Source organism: Lampris incognitus, chromosome 14 (assembly GCF_029633865.1).
Source record: "Lampris incognitus isolate fLamInc1 chromosome 14, fLamInc1.hap2, whole genome shotgun sequence".
NCBI lineage: Eukaryota > Metazoa > Chordata > Actinopteri > Lampriformes > Lampridae > Lampris > Lampris incognitus.
The window spans coordinates 46,508,874-46,535,685 of NC_079224.1; the positions used below are offsets into that span (position 1 = coordinate 46,508,874).

At 43.3% G+C, this 26,812-nt stretch overlaps 1 gene segment (V, D, J or C); it reads left to right on the top strand.

Moving 5' to 3' along the window:
• Positions 1–14,525: 14,525 nt before the first annotated feature.
• On the top strand, positions 14,526–15,003 carry LOC130124486 (T cell receptor alpha variable 14/delta variable 4-like; the record flags this gene model as incomplete). The annotated part of the segment is given in 2 exon segments: positions 14,526–14,544; positions 14,639–15,003. Coding segments are annotated over 2 exon segments (384 nt in total), but the record flags the coding sequence as incomplete, so codon positions are not given.
• Positions 15,004–26,812: the final 11,809 nt, after the last annotated feature.

A 26,812-nucleotide genomic window follows, 5' to 3' on the forward strand; every position in this document is an offset into this window, starting at 1 on the left:
ATCCAAGCTCAGTAGGACCACGCTGGACCAAATGGGTACAGAGGTTTGAAAATTATACTACTGCCATGAACATTACGGATGATGCAAAGCAAAAAGCACTGCTGCTACACTTAGCAGGAGAGCGCGCGCATGACATGTATGACACGCTAGCAGGAGAGGCGGACAAGTTTGCTGAGGTAAAGCAGAAGCTAGGAAAGTACTTGGCGCCTAAAAGAAGGTGCAATACCAAGTGTACATGTTTAGAAAGGTGGTGCAACAGCCAGGTGAACATTTAGACACATACTGTACAAGACTACGTATGCTAGCGAAGAATTGTGAGTTTAACGACGTTGGCGAGGAGATTAAAGCGCAACTGATTCAAAGCTGCTCTTCAACGAGGCTGCGCAGAAGAGCGCTCAGGGAGCCTGACAGCAGCCTGGATGAACTCCTAGAGCACGTCGAACGGAGTGTAGCTGCGTCAGGGAACGCACTGCATCAGAAGGGGCGACCAGCTACCAGCCGACGCGTCGGGAGAGCCAAGCCCAACAACGAGTGCCGGAATTGCGGTGGAAAATACCCTCACAATGGAGAATGCCCAGCAAGTGGGAACGACTGTAAAGCATATGGCAAGCTGAATCACTTCGTGAAGCAGTGCAGGTCAAAACAAAAGCAACCTGGAAAAGACTTTGACATGAAACCCAGAGACAGTAAGCAATTCAAAACGCACAAGAAAGTGTACAACATTAAAAGCACAAAACACATAGTGTTAACACATAAGAGTCATCTAGCAGTGACGAGGCATATGTGTTTGCAGCCAATGGCAGCAACAATGCTATGCAGACACAGACATGCATTAGACTGAATGATGTTAGGATTTCAGCACTGATAGACTCAGGGGCTGCAGTGAACATTATTAGTGAAAAGGTGCTCAGTACACTGTGACCACACCCACAACTTACCCCAGCTGACATCATGATATTCCCCTATGGCTGCACTAAACCACTGCCCATAGCTGATGCATTCACATGCAACACAGAAGCAGGAGATAAAAAGACTAAAGCCAAATTCTATGTGATGACTGGTGACAGCTGCTCTCTGCTAGGCTACAAAACAGCTGAGGAGCTAGGTCTCATCAAAATCGTGAACAGTATGACCTTCCCAAGCAGCCGAACAGTAGCAGATGAATCGGTAGACAGCTACCCAGAGCTGTTTCAAGGCTTTGGCAAGTTAAAAGACTTTCAAGTTAAGCTGCACATCAACACCGACATTCAGCTGACCTGTCAGCCACACAGGCGAGTGTCGTTACACATCCGACAGAAAGTCGAAGAGGAATTGAAAAAGCTAGAAGATGATGATGTCATTCAAACAGTCACATGCCCTACGCCATGGGTCTCACCTATTGTCACACCACCCAAGCCAAAAGATCCAGACAAGGTGACAGTATGTGTCGACATGAGACAAGCCAACACTGCCATCCAGCGTGAATGTCACATCACCCCCACCATGGACGACGTGATCCATGAGCTAACAGAGTGACAGTCTTCTCTAAGCTTGACCTGACAGCTGGATACCATCAGCTTGAACTCCACCCGGACAGCAGGTACATCATGACGTTCACAACACACCTAGGCTTGAGATGCTACAAGCACCTGAACTTTGGGATATCTTCAGCAGTGGAGGTGTTTCAGAATGCAATCTGCAAGACACTACAAGGGATTAAAGAGGTGAAGAACCTGAGTGATGACATCATCGTCTATGGGAAAACGCAGACTGACCATGACGGCAGCCTCAGAGCAGTGTTCCAGAGACTGAAAGAGAGAGGGCTCATGCTTAACAGGAAAAAAATGTGAGTTTAACAAGTCCAAGCTCGAGTTTTTTGGATTCATCTTCTCAGCTGGTGGAATCTTAGCTGAACTCAAAAAGGTCGCCGCTATTCAGCAAGCCAGCGACCAATGAGTCCCGACTGAAGTCAGGAGCCTACTAGGTATGGCCAACTATTGCTCACGCTTTATCAAAGACTGCTTCAATTTCAGCACCACTACGCAAGCTGACCAGAAAAGACACTCCTCAGATCAAAGGTATGGTTTCCTAACATTGACCTGAAAGCAGAACTCATTGTTAAGAACTGTCTAGCATGCCAGGCCAATACACCCATAGCACAGTTCCCATGACCCAGGAATTGCATGGTGCTGAGTCGTCAATGATCAACATGATGTTTCCAATGGTGAAGTTGCGAGATGGATGGGACCACTTGTGGCGTTCTTGCAGCTGTGGTAGATATTCTCTTCTCCATCGCTTCCAGAATATGTCTGCCATATACTGGATCTGTTTCCATCTCCTGTGTCCATAGAGATCCTGCTTATCAAGCAGGCCTGGGGGTAGAGATGGCTTGGTCTTGAGGAGCAAGAGGTGATAGGGCGTAAGCACTTCCATATCAGTTGGATCACTGGACACCTTAGTTATAGGCCAACTGTCGATGATGGTCTCTGCTTCACATAACAGGGTGTGTAGGAACTCCTCGTCGAGTATCTGTAGCTTAAGGGTGATGCTCAGGATCTTCCATACAGAGCTGATCAACCTCTCCCACACTTCTCCATGGTGGGAGCCAGTGAGAGGATTAAACATCCACTGGAAGCCACTCTGATGTCGAGTGTTCTCGATCTTGGAGCTATTCCACTCTCCAATGGCTCTCTTCAGTTCACACTGGGCTCCAATGAAGTTTGTTCCATTGTCTGAGTGGAGGATTTTTACTTGGCCTCTTCTAGCTATGAAACAACGAAGAGCATTTATGAAGGAGTCCATATCCAGTGAAGACGCTATCTCTAAATGTATTGCACGGATTGCCAGGCATTTAAAATGATGCCACATCTTTTCACCATACTTCTTCCACATTTTACTTCGAATGGGCTGAAGTAGCCCACTCCAATGTTGGCAAACGGAGGCTCGTCTGGCAGGACTCTGTCTCGAGGTAGGTCGGCCATCTGTTGTTGCCCTGGAGCTCCATGTGAGCGTCGACAAACATGACACTTGGACAGGATTCTCCTGGTGGGAGCTTTGTCTGGTATGATGATCTTGAACCTGAAGCTGTCAGACTGGGTACATCAGTGAACTCCCAAAGCTCTCTCTATTGGAAGTGCATCTCGATCCAGGTCAAGGTCTTTAACCTCTGTTGCCCTCTCCTCTTCTGGGATGGCAGTCAGCATAGCCCTGCGGTTCCTTACCCACTTGGTGAGTCTGAATCCACCCTTTCCACATACAGCTCACAAGGTGTGGTACAACAACACTGTCTCTTCTTCTGAGTGGACTCATTTTTTTGCATAAACACAACATCCATTGCACGTTGTCTTTTTTTTTAGGGAGTTGTCCCTTATCCGATGAGAGGGTCTAAGGACAGGGTGTTATTTTGCGGTAAAGCCCACTGAGGCAAATTTTTAATTTGTGATATTGGGTTATACAAATAAAATTGACTTGACTTGATTTGATTTAAGACAGTCATCCACGTAGAAGTTGTGCAGCACCCTGTCGACTGCTTGGACGTTGGATTGACCTCTGCTGTCTTGGGCACATTTCCGCAGAGCGAAGCTGGCACAGCTCAGAGATGAGGCTGCACCGAACAAGTGCACCACCATCTTGTTCTCCTCTATTTCCTGACTGATGTCACCTGAGGTCCACCAGAGGAACCGGAGAAGGTCAGAGTCTTCATCTGGCACCTTAACCTGGTGGAACATCGCTTCCACGTCGGCCATCACTGCCACTTCCTCTTACCTGGTGATGACACCAAGGAGAGAGCTGGTGAGATTTGGTCCCTGGAGAAATTGGTTATTCAGAGTGGCGCCCTATTAAGATGCTCCACAATCAAAGACCACTCTAATCTCCTGCTTCTTGGGGTGATAAACCCTGTGATGCGGCAGGTACCAAACTCTACCATCGTCACAGCTGAGGTCTTTGCTGGGTACCTTCACGGCATAGCACTTATCAATGATGCGACCCATGAACGTTGAGTACTCTGCATGGAATGTTTGATTCTTTTCAAACTTCTGCTTTAAGTTCAGAATGTACTACTTGGATATCTTATGGTTGTTCAGCATCTTCATGTCCTTATTCCTCAGTGGCAGAGCGATGCTGTAATGTCCCTCCACTAGTCTAGCTGACTGTGAGGCCATGTCAAGGAACTGAAGATCCTCTCTGGACATCTCCAACTTATCGTCTTGCTTGCACTCAGGGAAGTAACTCTTAACCTGCCGACTCCAGAGTTCATCCAGTCTGGCAAATGATATAAAGTTGGCTGAAACCTGTATCAGCCCACTTGTGCTGTGATCAGTGCCTTCCCGGAGAGGTCCATTGATGATCCAGCCAAGTCGGGTTCTTACAGCATACGGCTCGTCGTCTATGCTGGCAATGACCTGCCAGGAGTCAATAGCCTTGGGCGCATTAGTCTCAATAAGCAGTCTTATCTTTGCATCTATTTTTTGGGAGTAACACCTGCTGAAGATGAGGCCACCTGCCGACGTCCTCTTGTAAAGGAATGTTACCTTTAGTTGCTGCAATGGTCTTGGAAAATGTATCTGGGAGCTCCAGAAAATCGTTGCAATCTATGCTGCTCACCTCCAAGCCAGACACCATGTGACAGATAACGATCTTTTTCTGCCTCATTGTCTTTAATAAGATGCGTGTCTTTCTGCCTATGAGGTTGAGTTCTTTCATTAGTTCCTCAGTACAAAAGCAGGCAGTACTACCAGGGTCGAGGAGAGCGTAAGTTGTCACACTTTGGCCCTTGCTGGTCTTGACTTGAACTGGAACTATTGCTAAGATGCTCTGTGTTTTCAGCACTTGTCACTCCACAAGTCCTTGTACCTGTACCCATAAACCCACTTACAACTGACTCTGACAATCTTAAACTCACCTTTGGATGACTCCTCTTCAAGGCCTATCTCTTTGTTCATAACATTGTTTTTGGCCTTCATGTGCAACACTGTAGGGTGAGACTTTGTGCCACTGAAATCTTGTAAGCATTTCCAAAATGTTCTTCCAGAAGTCGCTTGGCTTCACGATAGCCACACTCGGCTTCCATATGGAGACAGCTCCGTATCAGCTCCCTGGGCTGTCCGCTAGTATAATGCTCCATAAAGTAGAGATGGTCTTTGCTGTTATCTGTCTTTTCCTCTACTCCATGTTTGAATGCCCTTAAGAACAGCCGATATTCTAGGGGGTCTCCCTTAAACACTGGAATGTTCTGAGGGGGCAGAGTGGTTACTCTTTGTTGCTTAGCTTAGCTAGCATTTCAGCAACACCTTGTAAAGTCTCTGCCCGTGCCTGAGTAGTTGCAGCAGTTGATCTTCGAGCATTGTGTAGAAGGTCATTACTCTGTGCTACTTGCCTGTTTGTGAGCGATGAACACTTTACTTGCCTGTGAGCTAACAAATCTATAGATTTGTTTGAACACAAGTAGGAGTTCATTCCGTCATGAATTGATGGTCTGGATGAGATAAAGAGCCCTTCATACTAATTCAAGAGCTTAATTTTAGCATCAGATGCTGCTAAAGCAGTTTGTATATCCAGCTCCTCTCTCTTTCCCTTTTTAGTTTAGCTTCCTGTTCCTCTAAGATTTGTCTCTGTTTCTGAGCGGATGCTTAGGCTAGCAATGTAACTCTCTCCAATTTTGTCTTTAGATGAGTAGATGAAACATGAGATGATGTATGAGAAGAATGCACAGAAGCTACTTTGGAACCATGCTTAAATAATGAGAAAGACGTCATGGATACACTATCTGATGGCTGCACCTCTTCGTTGCATTTTGTAGCTTCTACAGTGCGGAGATGAGCCTCATCTATTCAAGCTTTAGCCCTCACTGCAAAATCCCTAAAGGCACCAGCCTTGGTTTCAAACCAGTTGGCTTGATCTTTGTTCATTTCTACTTCAGAAATTTGTTGAAATATCCCTTTAACATTGGCATGCAGCTCACAACACTCCCCAAAAAGCCTGTTGAACGCCACCATTAATTTGGTTTGAATTAAGGTTAAGCTATTATCATCACCATCGTCTATTAATCGGCACATGATTCATTTTACATGTTAGCTTAGCTAGCTGGGCCTTCTGTGCGCTAACGGCACGTTGCAACCTTTCTTCCACTGCCTTAGCTGTGACATGCACCACCCTTGGCTTCACAACTGTAGCTGAATCTTCAACTCCCGAGCTCCATTCTTTATGCGCCAGCTGGCTTAAAATAGCTAAATGTGATGATGGTGTGACAGTTCAGACTCTGATAATTACCATCCTCAAAGTGGCATGGCTAACCGCAAGAAACCGTATATTTCTTTTTACGATGATGTCGGGCTAGTCTGCTAACTAACGCTTGAAAACAGACGGCACCTTTAGGGGGAGTTGAGAATTGAACTTTACTCACGGCCACCGTGTCTTGAAATAGTTGTAATTCTTCTTTCCATGTGGCTTCATGCCCTTCCAACAACTGTCCATTCATCCAGTTGGAGCGGTGTTTCTTATGAATGTGGGGGTTGAAGCTCAGCGATTGCCTGGACTTAACTCGTGTACATTAACTCGAAGAAAAGGATAAACTTCCACATGACTCCGATGTAAGAAAGGATAAAACAAGTATTTAATGCCACAGTTTGTAGCATCTTCTTACAGGAATATTCAAAGTGAAGTTCACCTGAATCAGCAAACTGTACTACGGTAAGAAACACGTGTGTGGCTCGGGTGCTGCTTGGCTTCAACTCCACAAAACAAAATGTCCTCCCCCGGCTCCCTTCGTAAAACCGCGCGACCTACGTCTTAAAGCGACAGTAACCTAAATCGCCATTCTAACAGAAAGTTCACAGTGTTGCCTTTTGCAAAATATCACGCTTACAACAACATGCATTAGTAAAGCAAATGATTACTAGCTGACTTTTAGTAACTACTATTAATTAACTTATTCAATGAAATCACTTATTTCAATTTACGTAGGCTATTAAACCAATACAGACTGCACTCATTCGTAGAACTAAACATATAAACGTAACTTGGCTACAACATCTCCTCTGTTGCTCTCCCTGAGGTTTCATCCTATATTTCCTCCCTGTTAAAAGTTTTTTTTTTGTTTTTCCTTATCCGATGAGAGGGTCTAAGGACATGGTGTTGTGTTGCTGTAAAGCAGTGTTTCTCAACCGGGGGTCCGCGGACCCCAAGTGGTCCGTGGTGTAATTGCAAGGGGTCAGTGAAAATAAAATATCTTTTAAAAAAAGATCCGATGACATTTATAGAAATAGGATTATTTTACTCAAATGTGACTGAGACCTTTATCTACCTAAACTATAAAGGGTAACAGGACTTTTTTCTCTAATTACATCTGTTTCACAAGTGTAATTTATTGTATTTTAATAAGAGATCTCGCTCCCGTTTGCATTGTTAAAAGTTACTGCATAAAAATTCTGTTGTTACATATATCTGAAAGTTACTGAATACATATTCTGTTTTGTTACATATATCTGAAAGTTACTGAATACATATTCTGTTTTGTTACATATATCTGAAAGTTACTGCATAAGAATTCTGTTTTGTTAACTATATCTAAGTTACAACTGAAAGCTCTTATTTTTGCCCCAAAGAGTGAATAAATGCTATAATGCAATTTAAAATGCAGTTTCTACTGTTTCTATCAAATTGCAACCCCCCTCCCCCAAGATCAGGTGGAGGGGTCCTCAGGGTAGATCAAAAATACGCAGGGGGTCCAGGACCCCAAAAAGGTTGAGAACCACTGCTGTAAAGCCCACTGAGGCAAATTTGTAATTTGTGATATTGGGCTATACAAATAAAATTGACTTGACTTGACTTTCTGTATAACGTGCGAGTGGGAGCATAGAGATTGATCAGCAATGGTCCACGAATCGAACCTTGGGGTACCGCACACATTAGATCAACTTTGTCCGAGGAAAGGTCTCCGATAGTCACAAAGAAATGCCTGTCCTGTAGGTATGTTGTAAACCAGTTGAGAACCGGGCCAGAGAGGCCGACCCATTTTTCTAATCTCTCTAGCAAAACCCAGGAGCACAAGAACAGACAATTTTTTAGAATCCGTGTTCATATGCAGATCGTTCACAACTTTGAGAAATGCTGTTTCTGTGCTGATTGGGACTCTGGCTTCATCTGTGGCTCCTCCCCTTGACTAGAGAGGAAGCTGCAGGCAGAGAGCTGTTTATTCCAACCTGTAAAGATCTGACCCATCACAGCTCATCAGAGACACCACTACTTTCACATCACAACATTCATCCATTAGATTTTCTCTGAACCATGATGATGCTCATCACAATTTTATTGTTCTCAGCTGTTGCCAGTATGTAAATAATTCCATAAAAAAAAAATCAGGAAAATATGTGTTTTCTTCATGTGTTTTTCATGAAACTCCTTTCTGTCAGGTGAAAAGAAGTGGCTGGTGACTCCACATGTATCGGAGGAGGCATGTGGTAGTCTGCAGCTCTCCCCGGATCAACAAAGGGGGTGGAGCGCTGACTGGAACGGCTCATAAAATAGGAGAATTGGCCAAGTACAATTGGGGAGAAAAAGGGCGAAAAAAATCAATAAAAAAAAGAAGAAAAGAAACAGTGAGTAGGAGCCAGGAGGTCGATAGAGTATCACATCTGGACTGAGGCGAGTCTATTCATGACTGAGGGAGATGAACCCCGAAGAGTCTCAAAAGATTGGCATTTAAATTCAAGAATAGAAGTCAGATTGAAAATAGACATATATGAAGGCAACACCCCACGTTGTTTATTCGCCCGAGCTACATGAGCACAAGTATGGTCAGGTGGGGAAGATTCATTTAAGGGAAGGAAAATATTTTGTTTTAGCAATGTTTTACATAAACCAATCATATCGAAACTATGTTCAAGAACCAGATCGTTTATTTGTAAGGCTTTGGTACACAGTGATCTGATACTTATGAAACCAAATTGAAGCATCGTGAGGAAGTGATCAGTAGTAGGCAGGACTTTAGATCTACCAATAGGTGAAATACTGTCTGAACCTGTCAGCAGCAGTAATAACAGGGGAGTGGTCATCAGCCCTGTCACTCTGAACAAGCCCCTCCTTCAAATCTACCACTTAGTGTTGGAGCTAAAACCAGGTTCCACAGTGAGACACAGGAAGTCCTCTCTGGTCACTGGAGCTCATAGTTACTGAACAGAAGAGCTATGAGCTTCCTGCTCATCTCACTGCTGTTGGCTGCTATGTGCTTTGGTAGGACACAACTCTTTGTTTGCTTGTTATTAATCTGAACTTTGTCTTGTTGATTCTTTTCCTCACACTGACACCGTCTGTTGTTGTCCCACAGAATGCAGAGCTCAAAAAGACAACGTGCTCCAACCCAAAGGAGGTGTGACTGTTGGTGAGGGAGAGACAGTAACACTGGACTGTCACTATAACACCAGTGACCCAATTGCATATCTTTACTGGTACAGACAGGCTGCAGACGACAAACCCACATTCCTTCTGAGCCGCTTTTCTGTTGGATCAGGGAACACAGCGGACGGGTTCAAGGAGAGATTTGATTCCAGCCTGGATCCCAGCTCAAGATCAGTTCCTCTGAAGATCCAGAGTCTGCAGCTGTCTGACTCTGCTGTGTACTACTGTGCTCTGAGGCCCACAGTGACAGGAAACTGCAAGACGTACAACAAAAACCTTTGGAGTGTCTATCAAGAATCCAGAGACAACACATTGATAAACCACATCCACTAGAGGGCAGTATTCACATTTTAAAGTCATTGGTTCTTGTTGAAGAAAAACACATTGGACAGTTTGACAAGCCAGCTTCCTACAACTGCTGATTTGTCCAATGTGTCAATCCAACATTCAAAAACGATTTAATCTACATTGAAACGTTAAACTCTCTTGATAAAGAAAATTATTAATGTCATATGTGGTTTTGTTTAACAAATGGTACATTCCTGTATCGTATTCTAGTGTTAGAAGAAAAATAACTGTAAATGCCATACGGTCTCACGTAAAAAAAAGAAAGAAAAAACAACCCAAAACACTAAGTGACTAAAGGAGAAAAAGGCCCATTTAAAGGTAATATAAAATATAAACTTATGCTATTCAATTCATTAAAGATTAGATTAACCTTAAACCAGGATATTTTGATTGTTTTATTTGTATATTCTTGCTAAACTGATCTGGCCAGTAAACTGCAATGAGCAATCAAAGGAAGAGACCAGGACCTAAACTCGAAGGCCTCACACAGGGAGGCAAGGCCTTCACGAGATACTGTACTGAACGAAGGATGGGTTTTGTTTTCAAGTGACTGGTGAGTCCTACTCTATTAATTATCTATAGAGTTTATTAACATTGTTGTTGACAATGCTCAAATTTGTAGCTGTGAGATTTATCACCTAATTTTTGCAACATGCAGTACAGACTTCTGTACGTGACTGATGATTTACATCCCACATTTCCCTCCCAGAGCCTTCGTTTCCACCTACAGTGGCACCCCACAGTACTGTTTTGTCCGATAGCTCCCCCCACTGGCCTCTTCTGTCATTAAACCTCTTACCAGGAGTTTTCCCCATACAGACTACTATTAGGCACCGAGTCTCTTATCCACACGACATATTACAACTTGACCTGGATGTGGACCACAGTGTGCTAACTCCACTAGTTAAATCAGGTGTTTATACGTGCACAACCTGTCAGAAGTTTTCCCTCTACAATATCTGATCTATTACCAACAAAGCCCCTCAGGTCAATAACGCCATCACAGAGCACAAACTGGACTATTTATGTCTGACGGAAACCTGCCAGTCACAGAATGACTTTCTACAGCTAAATTAAACAACTTTGTTTACATATCCAAACCTTGGTCTTCGGGCAGAGGAGGCGGCCTTGTACAGATTTATTGTGATAGTATGAAACCAACACCACTCTCTCTACTTGATCACTCTTCCTTTGAACTGCTGGCTGTTAAGCTCAATGGACCTTCACCCACCATTGTTGCTGCTCTGTACAGACCACCTAAGGCATCGGATATTTTTATTACTGAATGCTCAACAGTTTTAACCACCCTTAATACAATGTCTCCCTATATAATCCTAATGGGGGATTTAAATGTTCATTTTCACAACACTGACAATATATTCACCAAACATTTTAAAGTGATGTTAGATTGCTTTGATCTAATGAAATATGGCAACTTTGCAACCCACACCAAGGGTTATATCTTTGACTTGGTTTGCTGTTCCGGCATCGCACCATATAACATCACCTCTGGTGAACTACCCATCTCCTGTCCTTCGGATGAGATGTTAAGCTGAGGTCCTGACTCACTGTGGTCATTAAAGATCCCGTGGCACTTATCGGAAGAGTAGGGTTCCTCGGGGTCCTGGCAAAATTCCCAAACTGGCTCTCTATCTGGCCACCTACTCACCCCCCCCCCATGTAATTGACTCAATGATTCCTCCCTCTCCTGCTCAAGCTGGTCAGTAGAGGCACCTGATAAGGAGGTCCTTTCTTGCCACTGTTTTTTTTTTATCTCTGTCAGGGTTGATGAGACTTATTGACATTGGGTCATGTTCAGAAACTATTTAATAATTATAATGATTAATCTTATTCATAGTCATCCTGTTTAGATCAACACATTTATCATTTCTTAAAATATAATAATACCATTGTTTCTATTTTTTCTGAGTAAAGAGAACACAGAAATGAAGGGTTCCTCATGACATTCATATATAAACCTCCATCTCCATAACAGTAGACAGACCAAGACAAGGGGAGGAGTTAGAGAACTGAATGTTAAAGACTTCATGTTGCAACTGAAGAGCTGCGGAGTTATTTTCATTTGGTGATTCAATACACTTCAGTCAGAATGTTACTCCATATAATCTGGCTGATGATATCTACCTTTCATACTGGTAAATATGAAATGGTAGAACATACACCCTAATATTATCCATAAGGTATTTCCATGAAATATTGTTTGTAAAAATCCATGTGTCTATCTAGGGCTCTCTGAGGATTCAGTTACACCATTTCATGATAGAATTCTGGCTTTGGAAGGAGACAGGGTCACTCTCTCCTGCAACTACTCCGTCTCTATACAGAACCTCTACTGGTATCGGCAGTACTCCAGCTCACCTCCACAGTTTCTCATCACGGACTATTCAGAGAAAGTACCAGGGTTGACTCTTAAGCATGAGAGAGAAAGAAAAGCGTTTCATCTGGAGATGTCCTCTGCTGCAGTGACAGACTCTGCTGTGTACTACTGTGCTGTGAGGCCCACAGTGACAGGAAACCCAGAGTCACTGTACAAAAACCTGACAGTGTCTGACAGAACATTTACACACTTCAGCTGCTTCTGTCATTTAACAGCAGATCAATCAAGTAGAGTTTTCATACCCACATAATGAAAATAATGTATCAGAGTTCGCAACTGGACTCATGTTTTTGCCCTTTGTTAAAATACAGCTGTATTTATTTTTAAGTTTAATTAAATATAATTTAATGTTATGGAACTGGATGAGTGTTTTCTTTCCCTCCGCTATGTATTTTGTTACTATAACTGTGGATGAGATGTGGTCATGGCTTTGATGCATCTTCAGGACACCATCAGGATACTATTTGACAATGTTCATGATCAATATTTCTCATTAACTTGATAGAGAAGGTTGGACCTCCACCTTACTATGACATTAGTTACATCACATGAATGACTGACTTCAAGCCTTTAACTTTAGTTTTCATGTTGGCTGGAGTCTGGTTTCAGGACTCATGTCTTTGTTTACTTGTTGTCATTTAGTCCATTCAGGTTCTTCATCGTGATGAAGAGTCATGTAGAGCTGAGTGGAATCACAGCTGAATCCTCAGAGATACACTGAGATGCTAAAAGCTCTTCGAATTATGAAAACAGATCAACAGTGAGGATGATTTTAGGTTTCAGACATCTACAATTAAAATGATGAGGGGAAAAACAAACCCTCATTTCTTTCCAAATACTCCATCAACTTTGCTGTGATTCAATCAGTTTATTAGCACATCACACCCAATATTAAATGTGTGATTCATTTGCAAGGATTCATCAGCATGCATTCAACTTTACGTGAATCACACAAATAATAATAACATAACACTTGTTCATTGTGTAGCGAATTCGGGGGACAACGCAACCACAGGAACTGCCGCGGCCGGGAAGCGAACCTGTATCGCCCGCACCGCAGGAGACATCGCTAACTGCTAGACTAAAGGGTCAGACCCGCCAGCTAGAGGCCAGCGTGTCTTCTTATCCATGTACGTTACACTACCCCCCTCCTTTGGGAAGCGCGTCCCCGCGCTTAAGCATATGAGCTCCTTCACGCCTCAGGGCGCATGCGCTTCCGATGGCCTTACGGTCGCTCCATCCCACTTCTGACACCAATGTAGCGAATTCGGGGAGCAGTCCGGGAGACCGTCGCCACAACCGGGACGCGAACCCGTGTCTCCCACTCCGCAAGCGACAACGTTAACCAGTCGACTAAAGGGTTAGACCCGTTAGTCAAGGACCAACGTGTCTTCTTATCCATGCACGTTACACTACCCCACTCCTGGTACCAAAATTATGCAGCCCGTGGAATTATGATACCACACAGGACACAATTACTTCCGGGGTTCTTGTAGCTTTAATTTTATTGTTTGAACCTTCGAATGCAGATCGTTTTACTGAGTGCATAACTTCCTGTGTCTTTCGAGCAAACAGCTCATAAATGTTCACAGATGTGGCAAGTTTAACAGAAAAGATTTTAAAAGGAAAATAATAAATACAAAATACAACATACGGTGCAAAATACGGCAGTGGACTATGTATGTTAAACAGGGTTTAACAAAGACATGTGGAACTTCCTGAAGATTGCGCAACTTCTCATTCTGTCAGTTACCTTGTCATGCCTGCAATGGCGAACGGTGGTCGACGGCTCGCGCCCAAAATCACCGAACATCAACTCCAGTAGCGTTTACTACGGAGTCAGAGCACCGTCACACCACAATCTCCAGGTGGTTCACACAAGAAAAAGAAAAGAGTACCCAAGATGCACTTGGATAACTTGCACGGAGTTACAATAAAAGTCCGCAACACTGCCACTTACTGGTCAAAACATGCAATGACAACCAAAACTATAAAAATACACTCACAATCTGCTTCACAATTTAAATACATCAAATGACATTTTACAAGGCTTGACAGTGTAACGATTACATATATTAACAGCTAAACTATACTAAATTTAAGTGGAAAATCATTTAACATATTTAACAGATTTACCACTCGGCTACAATTGTTTTAAAGACAATCCCCCTCAACACGAATATGATGTAAAATGTGTTGTACCGTCTGAACCTTTCAGCAGCAGTAATAACAGGGGATTGGTCATCAGCCCTGTCACTCTGAAAGAGCCCCTCCTTCAAATCTACCACTTAGTGTTGGAGCTAAAACCAGGTTCCACAGTGAGACACAGGAAGTCCTCTCTGGTCACTGGAGCTCAGAGTTACTGAACAGAAGAGCTATGAGCTTCCTGCTCATCTCACTGCTGTTGGCTGCTATGTGCTTTGGTAGGACACAACTCTTTGTTTGCTTGTTATTAATCTGAACTTTGTCTTGTTGATTCTTTTCCTCACACTGACACTGTCTGTTGTTGTCCCACAGAATGCAGAGCTCAAAAAGACAACGTGCTCCAACCCAAAGGAGATGTGACTGTTAGTGAGGGAGAGACAGTAACACTGGACTGTCACTATAACACCAGTGGCCCCAGTCCATCTCTTTACTGGTACAGACAGGCTGCAAACGACAAGCCCACATTCATTCTGAGCCGCTTTTCTGTTGTATCAGGGAACACAGCGGACGGGTTCAAGGAGAGATTTGATTCCAGCCTGGATCCCAGCTCAAGATCAGTTCCTCTGAAGATCCAGAGTCTGCAGCTGTCTGACTCTGCTGTGTACTACTGTGCTCTGAGGCCCACAGTGACAGGAAACTGCAAAACGTACTACAAAAACCTTTGGAGTGTATATTGAGGATCCGGAGACAACGCAATGTGAAACCAATTCCACTAGAGAGCAGTATTCACATTTTAATCTCGTTGGTTCTTTGTTGAAGCATAAATAGTGAGTAACTACGTACAAAGAAGTAAGAAATAAATTTATCAAACTGACAATAATTCATAGATGGCACTGGACACCACAAAAATTGTATAGAGGGAATTTCATACCAGATGACTGCTGCTGGAGATGTAAGGGAGCCAGAGCCTCTATTTCACATATACGTTGGTTATGCCTGGCACTGGTGGAACAACATTCAACAAGTTTTATTTGAAGTTGTTAAGAGGCAATTCCTAACCCCAAATGAAGCTGTTTATGTTGCGCTTATAAATGGAACTCAAGGACTCTGGTCTCCCCTCCTTTGAAAAGAGGTGGATTATCCTGGACACCACAACTGCCAAATGTGTACTATTGAGACACCGGAAAAAAAGAATACCCCTCACTATGTAGGGTGGGTGACAAATGTGGCTCAGCTGGTTAGCTAAGGGGGGGGGTCTCATGCTCTCTTTTGGACAAGATGGACCAATTTGAGCTTACCTGAGGCCCATTTGTGGCTTGATCAACAAGGAGATAGAGGTAGAACTGTGTATTGAATGCTATATATGGTATTGTTACTGAATTTTGAGGGGTAATTTCTATTTATTTATTTATTATTATTATTGTAATTTTTATTTCACAAATTTCCTTTAACTTCATGCCATAATACAACATAATAACTGGGCGGGTCCATTCCTTGGGCCTGGGGTTAGAATGAGGTAGAAGACTATTTGATGGATAGTGCCTTTCTTAGGATATGAGATGTTCCTAGTAGTGCCATCTTCTGTAGTTCTTGTATTCTGATGTTACCCGGCAGGATCCGCTGGGTGTATTTCTCCATCCCTTTTTTTACAAGTCCCAGGGCTCCTATCACTACTGGTATTGTTGTGGTTTTCATTCCCCGCATTCGTTCAATCTCGATTTCAAGGTCTTTGTATTTCGACAGGTTTTCAGTTACTTTTACAGAGGTGCTCCTTTCAGTCAGGATGGACATGTCGATGAGTAGGCAGCTTTTTTCTTTTTTGTTCTTGATGATGATGTCTGGTCTGTTGGCCTTCATCTCACGGTCTGTCTGTATTGGCATGTCCCATAAGATTGTGACGTCGTCTTTTTCCGTTAGTTTGGGGCTCGTGCTCGTACCATTTTTCTTTTGTGTTGGTGTTGAATTCTTTGCAGATGTTCCAATGCAGGTATGTGGTGGCCTTGTTGTGTCTTTGTAGGTATTCAGTTTTGGCCAGCTCGGGGCACCCTGCCACGGTATGGTCAGTGGTTTCCTGGAATTGACCTGTTGAATGTTTTATTATAATATAATGTACGCCCTTACTTATTGTGTTCATAGTGATGGATATAACTCCTGTGCCCAGTAGAGGGCAATAATATTATTTGTCCACCAGAGGGCAATGTTTACACTAGGCAGTGCATCAGGATGTGATGTCACTGCCACTTCTTCTGTTGGTAGCCTACCAGTTCCGGTAGACTTGTTGATTCAAGATCATGCGACAACATGGTCGCATGATGAGCCTGATGGAAAATAAATATGCCAAAGGCTAAAGATACTAATAGTGTCAAGTTGTATCAATCTCCACCGCTACGCCGATACATCTGACAGGTTATGGGCCCAGTCATGCCAGTTTAGAGCAAGGAAAGGTAACAGAAAAACGAACTTTTGTCTGTTAGCCAAGTGAAGCTACTAGCTAGGCTAAAAGGGCTTCTGAAGACGGCGCCGAGAGACTCCCGCTGAAAATGCAGTGAAAAGCGCGCAACGAGAGTTTCTACAAGCCGCAGTTCAACGTTTGGAGATTGAACTTGGAAAAGAAAGTGATAATGGCGGCTGCAGCAGGAACGGTCTCCTTGTTACAGCAGCAGTTAATGAGGCCCGTGTTCGACGGAGCAGAGGATAAGTACGATCTGTGGGAGACAAGATTTCTTAGCCGGTTACACATTCTGAAATTAAAAGACACTATTTTACAAGCACCAGCCGACGGTGCCGATGCTAACGCTATAGCTACAGATGTAGCAAGAAATGCAGACTGTTATGCACAATTAGTAAATTCACTTGATGATAAGAGTCTGTCATTAATAAGACACGATGCTGCTGAAGATGGCCGCAAAGCTCTAAAAATATTAAGAGAGCACTATACAGGTAAAAGCAAGCCAAGGATTCTGAATCTGTACACATCCTTGACCACTATAAGTATGGAAGGAACTGAGACTGTTACAGATTACATAATAAGGGCAGAGAATATTATAACAGCTCTCCGCGATGCAGGAGAGAATATAAGTGATGGGCTACTTGTAGCCACCATCTTGAATGGACTGCCTGACTCATTCAGACCACTGGCTGTCCATGTAACACAAAATGAGGACAATGTCACATTCCAAGACTTTAAGAGAAGATTGAGGGTGTATGAAGAGTCCGAAAAGATGAGGACGTCTGGATCTGCGGACACTGTGATGAAGACTTAACACTAAGCAAAGCAAACAAGGCACCAAGACACAAAGAAAAGATGGGGAAGCCACTCTGACGTGTTACCGATGTGGTGTTAAAGGACATGTCAGGACCAAGTGCACCCAGAAAGTGTGGTGCAGTCACTGCAGGAGCAACTCGCACGCTGACTCAGTGTGCAGGAAGAAGGGAAAAGGAGACGGAGCCCGAAAGGTTGCAGAGGACGAAGAGGAGGAGAGCAGGAACGACAGGGACTTCCTCTTCATGGCGACGAGCAACGACAGGCCACCAGCCAATGTGAAAAAGAAAGGGATCATGGTGGACGCTGGGGCGACATCTCACATTGTGACTGATATTGCCATGTTCGAGAGCTTCGATAACACTTTCCAGCCCGACGCCCATTCAATCGAGCTGGCAGATGGAACTAAGTGCACGGGGACAGCGCAACGCAGAGGGACGGCGCTGATCTCTCTACTAGACAGCGATGGACGAGAACAAACCGCACAGCTACAGGACGCATTGTATATGCCGACGTACCCGCACGACATCTTTTCAGTGGCAAGAGCAACCAATGCAGGGGCGACAGTGACTTTTAAGAGAGGGGACAGTCACATGCTCACCAAGAAGGGTACCAGGTTTGATTTCCATGAAAGTGGTAATTTGTTCTACCTACCCACTGTTGTGAAAAATGTTGATACTTGCAGTGTGTGCCATGACATGCAAACATGGCATGAGATTTTAGGGCATTGCAACTACGAGGATGTAAGCAAACTAATGGGTGTGGTAAGAGGTATGGAAATACGAGGTAGTGCTGTTAGACCAGCACAGATGTGTGAGATATGTACTAAAGGAAAGTTCACACAAACACGGAATAGAGAGGCAGATAAAAAGGCTACAGAGCCTCTTCAGCTAGTCCATACGGATCTTGCTGGTCCCATGAGAACCCCAAGTCTAGAAGGTCACAAGTATGCACAGTCTTTTACAGACGATTATTCGGGTGCGATGACCGTATATTTTCTCAAATCCAAAAGTGATGCCTTACAGGCCACAGAGAGGTACTTAGCAGACTCCGCCCCCTTTGGAAAGGTCAAAATAATTCGCTCAGATAATGGGAGCGAATTCACCAGTAAAGAGTTCAGAGCACTGCTAACCAAAAATGGCATAAAACATGAAACATCCGCACCCTATTCACCTCACCAGAACGGTACAGCGGAGAGAGGTTGGCGAACCCTCTTTGAGATGGGTAGGTGTATGCTGCTAGACAGCAAGTTACCAGATACACTGTGGAGTCATGCTGTGCAGACCGCAGCACATGTAAGAAATAGGTGCTATAGTAAACGCACCCAGCAAACACCATATGAGATGCTTACAGGCAAGAAACCAGACATGTCCAGACTTCAGAAATTCGGGTCTGTGTGTTTTACATACACACAAGAGAAAGGGAAGATGGACTCCAGATGTAAAGAGGGTGTTTTCGTGGGCTACGATAAGAATAGTCCTGCTTATCTTGTATATTTTCCTGACACACAGAAGGTATCACGACACAGGTTGGTGAAGTTCAACAATAGGACCCCTAAAGAGAAAGAAACACAGACACAGGGACCACACAGTGAATGTCAGGACAGGGAGGTAGAACCCATGGTCTATGACAATGAGATAAATGATGATGAAAATGCATCAGGTCAAAGTGTTGGTGGTGATGTTTCTGAGGTCGAGAGTGAACAGCCAAGCAGTGGGGGAGTTAGAAGGAACCCACCTAGAAATAGGAGAATGCCAGCGCATTTACAGGAATACGACACTGATACAACAGACACACTGGTAATTTGTGTAGATGCTTGTTACAGAGCTGTTTGTGACATACCACAAACTTTTCAGGAAGCTATCAGGTCAACAAAGTCAAAACAGTGGAAAAATGCTATGGATGACGAAATGCAGTCACTGAAAGAGAATGAGACTTTTAAAATCACCCAGTTGCCACCAGGCAAAAAGACAGTGGGGGGCAGGTGGGTGTATTCCCTAAAGAGTGACGCTAATGGGTCAGAAAAATGTAAGGCTAGATATGTAGCTAAGGGCTACAGCCAAAAGGAAGGTATTGACTACGAAGAAACCTTCTCGCCGACAGCTGACATGACTACTGTTAGAGTTGTCATGCAGAAAGCAGTGCAGGACGATTTAGTTTTACATCAGATGGAGTTAAAAACTGCATACCTGCATGCAAAAATAGATAAAGAGATATACCTAGAACAACCAGAAGGTTATGAGGAGGTATCAAAAACCGGAGAACGACTAGTATGCAAACTACAGAAGTCCCTTTATGGACTTAAACAGTCCGGCAGGAACTGGTATGCTCTGTTACATGCATACCTCACAGAAAATGGTTTCAAACAAAATCCTGCTGATAACTGTCAATACACAAGGGAAAAGGAAAATGAAAAAGTAATCATTATTGTATGGGTTGATGATCTAATCATTGCCGCTAACAATGAGGATGTTGTGAAAACTGTAAAAATGATGCTCACCGCTAGGTTCAAAATGAAAGACCTGGGGAAACTCAATCATTTTCTAGGGATTGATTTTCACCAGTCAGGGAGCCAAGTCACTATGTCACAAGAGAGGTATGTGAATAAAATCCTCTCCAGGTTTGGGATGCAAGACTGTAAGTCTAGAGAGACCCCATGCGAGGCAAAACTAGAATACAAAGAGGATGCAGAAAAAATGGATGATCCAAGGTTGTATCGAGAGGCAGTTGGGAGTTTGATTTATTTGGCTACTTGCACTAGGCCAGATTTAAGTTTTGTGGTCAGCAAACTTTCCCAACATTTCTCTGATCCAACTGAGGAGCACTGGAACACAGTAAAGCACGTGTTCAGGTATCTCAAGGGTACAAGTCACCGTGGTTTATGTTTTAAAAGGGATTACAAAAGTCAGCTAGGGCTTATAGTCCACAGTGATGCTGACTGGGCCTCAGAGGTCTCTGATAGACGTAGCACCACGGGATATTGTGTCAGCCTAAGTGAGAGAAGCTCTCTCATTTCTTGGAAGAGTAGGAAACAACCGACAGTTGCACTATCTACCTGCGAGGCAGAATACATGGCCTTAGCGTCAGCTATTCAGGAGTGTATGTATTTACATCAGCTACTCAAGGGTATGGATAAATACAAATATGCACAAACTAAGGTTTATGATGACAACCAAGGAGCAATTGCTTTAGCAAGAAATCCAGTTAATCGCCAAAGATGTAAACACATTGATATTAAATATCACTTCATACGAGAGACTGTTAGTAGTGGTAAGATATCTCTGGAATACTGTCCTACTGACAGCATGATCGCTGACTTGATGACCAAACCAGCCACAAAGCTACAACTTAAAAAGTTTGCTCAGCACTTGTTTGGTACTTGAACTGCTAAAACGCCATGTATGGTGTGACTCATTGTATTTTTGTTATTTTGGTAGCTAATCCCCAAATAGCGGGAATATTTTTGGTTATTGTTTTCTACATTGCACTGTTATACCACAATAAGCTATGTGCGAGTGGGGGTGTTGAATGTTTTATTATAATATAATGTACGCCCTTACTTATTGTGTTCATAGTGATGGATATAACTCCTGTGCCCAGTAGAGGGCAATAATATTATTTGTCCACCAGAGGGCAATGTTTACACTAGGCAGTGCATCAGGATGTGATGTCACTGCCACTTCTTCTGTTGGTAGCCAACCAGTTCCGGTAGACTTGTTGATTCAAGATCATGCGACAACATGGTCGCATGATGAGCCTGATGGAAAATAAATATGCCAAAGGCTAAAGATACTAATAGTGTCAAGTTGTATCAATCTCCACCGCTACGCCGATACATCTGACATGACCACATATCCTGCATGCTGGGTCTGTGCCATCTTGGAAGATTTTGCTCCGGTAGTAATTGGTCTTGATGGCCTGGTCTTGGGCAGCGATGATAAAGCCCTGTTTTGGATTTCAGCCCAGCTGTTTTGAGCCATTGGTTGATCATATGTTGGTCTACATCTTTCTCACCTACTCTTTTTGGGTATTTCCTGTGCATTTAATGTTTCTTATTATAAATGTAATGTTTCTTATTATAAATGATTACAAATTATATTATAAAATGATTATAAATTATATTATAAATGATTATAAACCATGTAATGTGTTTTATTATAAATGAATAAACTTGGGTTCAACAATTACAACTATTTATTAAAGTACTGTGACAACTCAGCTAACATGTGCATCAAGTATCGTGTGGTGTCTTCTTCTGCCGGAATCCTACAGACTAGGTATGTACGTTTGTGGCTACTGCCCTCATGTGGTATGTATTGGTAAGTATGTTTGTATTAACTCCTATCACCACATCCCCTTTCCTTTAGATGTACAGTGCATCCGGAAAGTATTCACACCCCTTCACTTTCCCCACATTTTGTTATGTTACAGCCTTATTCCAAAATGGATTAAATTCCTTTTTTCCCTCATCAATCTACACACAATACCCCATAATGACAAAGTGAAAAAGGTTTTGTAGAAATTTTTGCAAAATTATTAAAAATAAAAAACGGAAATATTGCATGTACATAAGTATTCACACCCTTTACTCAGTACTTGGTTGAGGCACCCTTGGCAGCGATTACAGCCTCAAGTCTTCTTGGGTATGAAGCTACAAGCTTGGCACACCTATATTTGGGGTATTTCTCCCATTCTTCTCTGCAGATCCTCTCGAGCTCTGTAAGGTTAGATGGGGAGCGTCGCTGCACAGCTATTTTCAGGTCTTTCCAGAGATGTTCAATGGGGTTCAAGTCTGGGCTCTGGCTGGGCCACTCAAGGACATTCACAGACTTGTCCCGAAGCCACTCCTTCGTTGTCTTGGCTGTGTGCTTAGGGTCGTTGTCGTGTTGAAAGGTAAACCTTCACCCCAGTCTGAGGTCCTGAGTGCTCTGGAGCAGGTTTTCATCAAGGATCTCTCTGTACTTTGCTCCATTAATCTTTCCCTCGATCCTGACTAGTCTCCCAGTTCCTGCCGCTGAAGAAAATCCCCACGGCATGATGCTGCCACCACCATGCTTCACTGTAGGGATGGTATTAGCAAGGTGATGAGAGGTGCCTGGTTTCCTCCAGACGTGACGTTTGGCATTCAGGCCAAAGAGTTCAATCTTGTTTTCATCAAACCAGAGAATCTTGTTTCTCATGGTCTGAGAGTCCTTTAGGTGCTTTCTGGCAAACTCCAAGCAGGCTGTCATGTGCCTTTTACTGAGCAGAGGCTTCCGTCTGGCCACTCTACCATAAAGGCCTGATTGGTGGAGTGCTGCAGAGATGGTTGTCCTTCTGGAAGGTTCTCCCATCTCCACAGAGGAACGCTGGAGCTCTGTCAGAGTGACCATCGGGTTCTTGGTCACCTCCCTGACCAAGGCCCTTCTACCCCGATTGCTCAGTTTGGCTGGGCGGCCAGCTCTAGGAAGAGTCCTGGTGGATCCAAACTTCTTCCATTTACAAATGATGGAGACCACTGTGCTCTTCGGGACCTTCAAAGCAGTAGAAATAGTTTTGTACCCTTCCCCAGATCTGTGCCTCGATACAATCCTTTCTCGGAGGTCCACAGACAATTCCTTTGACTTCATGGCTTGGTTTCTGCTCTGACATGCACTCCAATCAAGATGTAGAAACATCTCAAGGATGATCAGTAGAAACAGGATGAACCTGAGCTCAATTCTGAGTGTCATAGCAAAGGGTAGCAAAGGATGTACATGCAGTATTTCAGTTTTTTATTTTTAATACATTTGCAAAAATTTCTACGAAACCTTTATCATGTAGTCATTATGGGGTATTGTGTGTAGATTGATGAGGAAAAAAAAAGGAATTTAATCCATTTTGGAATAAGGCTGTAACATAACAAAATGTGGGGAAAGTGAAGGGGTGTGAATACTTTCCGGATACACTGTAGTGATACACAAACTATTCATCTAGCTTTAGTAGCAACTTCAAACTGTAATAAAAACATCCTTGTCACCCACAAGCGTGAACAACATTTTTTTTTTCAACAGCATAAACAAGCATATTTTATATATATATATAATTATTATTTCTTTTTCTGTCCTGACTGTCTTTTTGAAAAGGGTAAATAAAATTGTTCATTGCAAAAAAAACAAAAACAAAAACCAGTGAGTAGGCATGTCAGTAGCGAAGCAGTCAAGTTCAATCAATCTTGCATTTAATATAGCGCTTTTCTAGCTGCAACAGCCACTCAAAGTGCTTTACATTTCTGGTCGAATCTGAATGTCACACACCTGTTATAATAGAACACCATCCGTTTTCTGTACAATCGCTACCTGTTTGAAAAATGTTTAGTGACTAATGTGAATGTTTTACTCTTGACAACAGTAAGAGGAATAGCAATGACTGTTTATAATCAGCACCGTAGTCAGAGTGTGAATTCATCTTAACCAGTTAGTTCTAAAACAGCTGTAAGCAACCACATGCCATGGAGTGCCATTACTATGCAGGGTTTCCATCCAGCCATTTCACTGTTTACTCTGTCTTCTTTGGTTGAAGGTGTATCAATCAGTCAAATCCCTTGGTGGAGTGTTCGGTTGGATGGAGAATACACAGTCTATTCCACTGCCTACCAACACGGGGATCACCGGTTCGAATCCCCGTGTTACCTCCGGCTTGGTCAGGCGTCCCTACAGACGCAGTTGGCCGTGTCTGCGGGTGGGACGCCAGATGGGGATATGTGTCCTGGTAGCTGCACTAGCGCCTCCTCTGGTCAGTCGGGGCAATTGTTTTTTTTTGGGGGGGGGCTTGGGCTAATAGCATGATCCTCTATGCTACATCCTCCTGGTGAAATTCCTCACTGCCAGGTGAAAAGAAGCGGCTGGTGACTCCACAGGTATCGGAGGAAGCATGTGGTAGTCTGCAGCCCTCCCCGGATCGGCAGAGAGGGTGGAGCAGAGACTGGGACTGCTTGGAAAATAAGGTAATTGGCCAAGTACAACTGGGGAGAAAAAGGGGAGATAATAATACAGTGAGTAAGAGCTTGGAGGTTGATAGAGTATCACAATCTGGACTGAGCCGAGTCTGTTCATGGCTGAGAGAGATGAACCCTCATTCCAGCCTGGATTCCACCTCAAAATCAGTTCCTCTGAAGATCCAACGCGATATCACGAGATTTCGGTGCAGGACGAAAAAAGTTAAACAATTATCCACTGGTGGACGATTCAATAGATAAAATTTCGTGAATATAAGAACGAAATCTCGTGATACCATGTCAGAGTCCGCTGCTGTCTGACGCTGCTGTGTGCTACTGTGCTCTGAGGCCCACAGTGACAGGAAACTGCAAAACGTGGATCAACTCCCAACTTCCTTCTCATGGTCACAGACACAGCAGTACCTTCTGTAGTCGAAGCAACACCTCCTCATCCTCGACTTGCTGTTAGACTGAATGAAAGGAGAAACCGAGTAGAAGTGGAGATGTCCTCTGCTGCAGTGACGGACTCTGCTCTGTACTACTGTGCTGAGGCCCACAGTGACAGGAGACCCAGAGTCACTGTAATAAAACAGCACATCACCAGAGACTCCAAACACAACAACTCACACATGTATTTGGTTATACTGCCACCTGCTGGACTCTCCCTGACGCTGACATTTCCTGATGTTTTCAGAACGCTGATTTAAGACAAGAGGAGGGGCAAAGTTCCACCTCAGTGCTTATGACTGAATTTTTACTTTGAATCTTGAAAAGGAGAATCATTCCTGCCCAGCTTCCTCTCACCTTCTACTCTTCTTCAAGTTAGCTTTGGTGATGCTCTCTTCTGTTATTTTATTGTGTGTCGTATGGGGTAAGATATCATGGCATATTTTTCACAAAATTTAAGATCAAGTTTGATCTGACTAATTTTTTTCTCATTTTTAAACGACACGAAACAACAAATATACAAGTATGTTGCAAAATTGGGATATTTGAATAAATATTGCAAAAATATTCCAATATCCTGAACATTGTGTGCTTTGATGATACTCTAAACCGAGTTTTTTATTTCACTTTTTCTTCCAGCTCGGAGTTCTGCAGACACCGTCAGACCACAGAAGAATACTGAACATGTAACTGAGGGTGATGAGGTTAAACTGTCCTGTAGATACAACAGCTCTAGGATTGAAAGCCTGTTGTGGTACCGCCAGTATCCTGGATCAGCTCCACAGTTTCTCACAATGGACTCCTCAGGATACAAAACCAGTGCAATACCAGGAGTGAACATCCAGCATGACAAAGAAGAGAAGCGAGTGGATTTAGAGATGTCCTCTGCTGCAGTGATAGACTCTGCTGTGTACTACTGTGCTGTGAGGCCCACAGTGACAGGAAACCCAGAGTCACTGTACACAAACCTGACAGTGTCTGACAGAACATTTACACACTTCAGCTCAAGTTCAAGTTCAAATTTAATTTCATGTGTATTTTAAAACAATTCAATTCCTGTGCTTTGGTTCTCTCTGCCTTAACAAAAAGGACACAAGCAGAAAAGACATAAGGACACACCATCTTCCCACCCCCCCCCCAAAAAAAACCAACAAAAAACACACAAAATACAGACCTACACAGACTATGTACCCAGAATTCATACATGACGTACACAATATAAAGTACACAATAACACAACAATGTCAGGTGCATATGGATGTGTCAGCTGTTCAGCAACCTGACTTATTGTGGAAAGAATCTATCACTGAGATCATTTGAGCACAGTCATTTCTCCTTATAGGCACAAAGAGCTGCATATCATCAGCATAGCAATGGAAATTTATTCCATGACTGTGTTTAATTTTGCCATGGTGTGAAAAATAAAGAGAGAAAAGTAGTCGGCCAAAAGCTCAGCCCTGAGGTACACCATATTTAACATCAGAGAAATTTGATGTAATATTATTATAGCAGACACAATGTGTTCTTCCAGATAAGTAGGACTTGAACCGAGAGAGAGCTAAGACATACACCAAAATTACAATTTAATCCGTGTAATAGTATACAGTGATCAATGGTGCCAAAGGCTGCACTGAGGTCCAGCAGTAGAAGTACAGAAGTGGAATGAGAGTCCATAGCTAGTAGATCGTTCACCACTCTGGACAGAGCAGTTTCAGTGGAGGGACAGACAGGTTAATATAGATAGTTTTCTGGGTCGATATGGGTCGAAAGTTGTTGATACACAACTCTCTCTAGTACTTTAGAAATTAATGGGAGATAAGAGACTGCTGGAGAGATATTAAGAGACCCTGGATTGAGGTGCGTTTTTTTAAGTGGAGGTTTG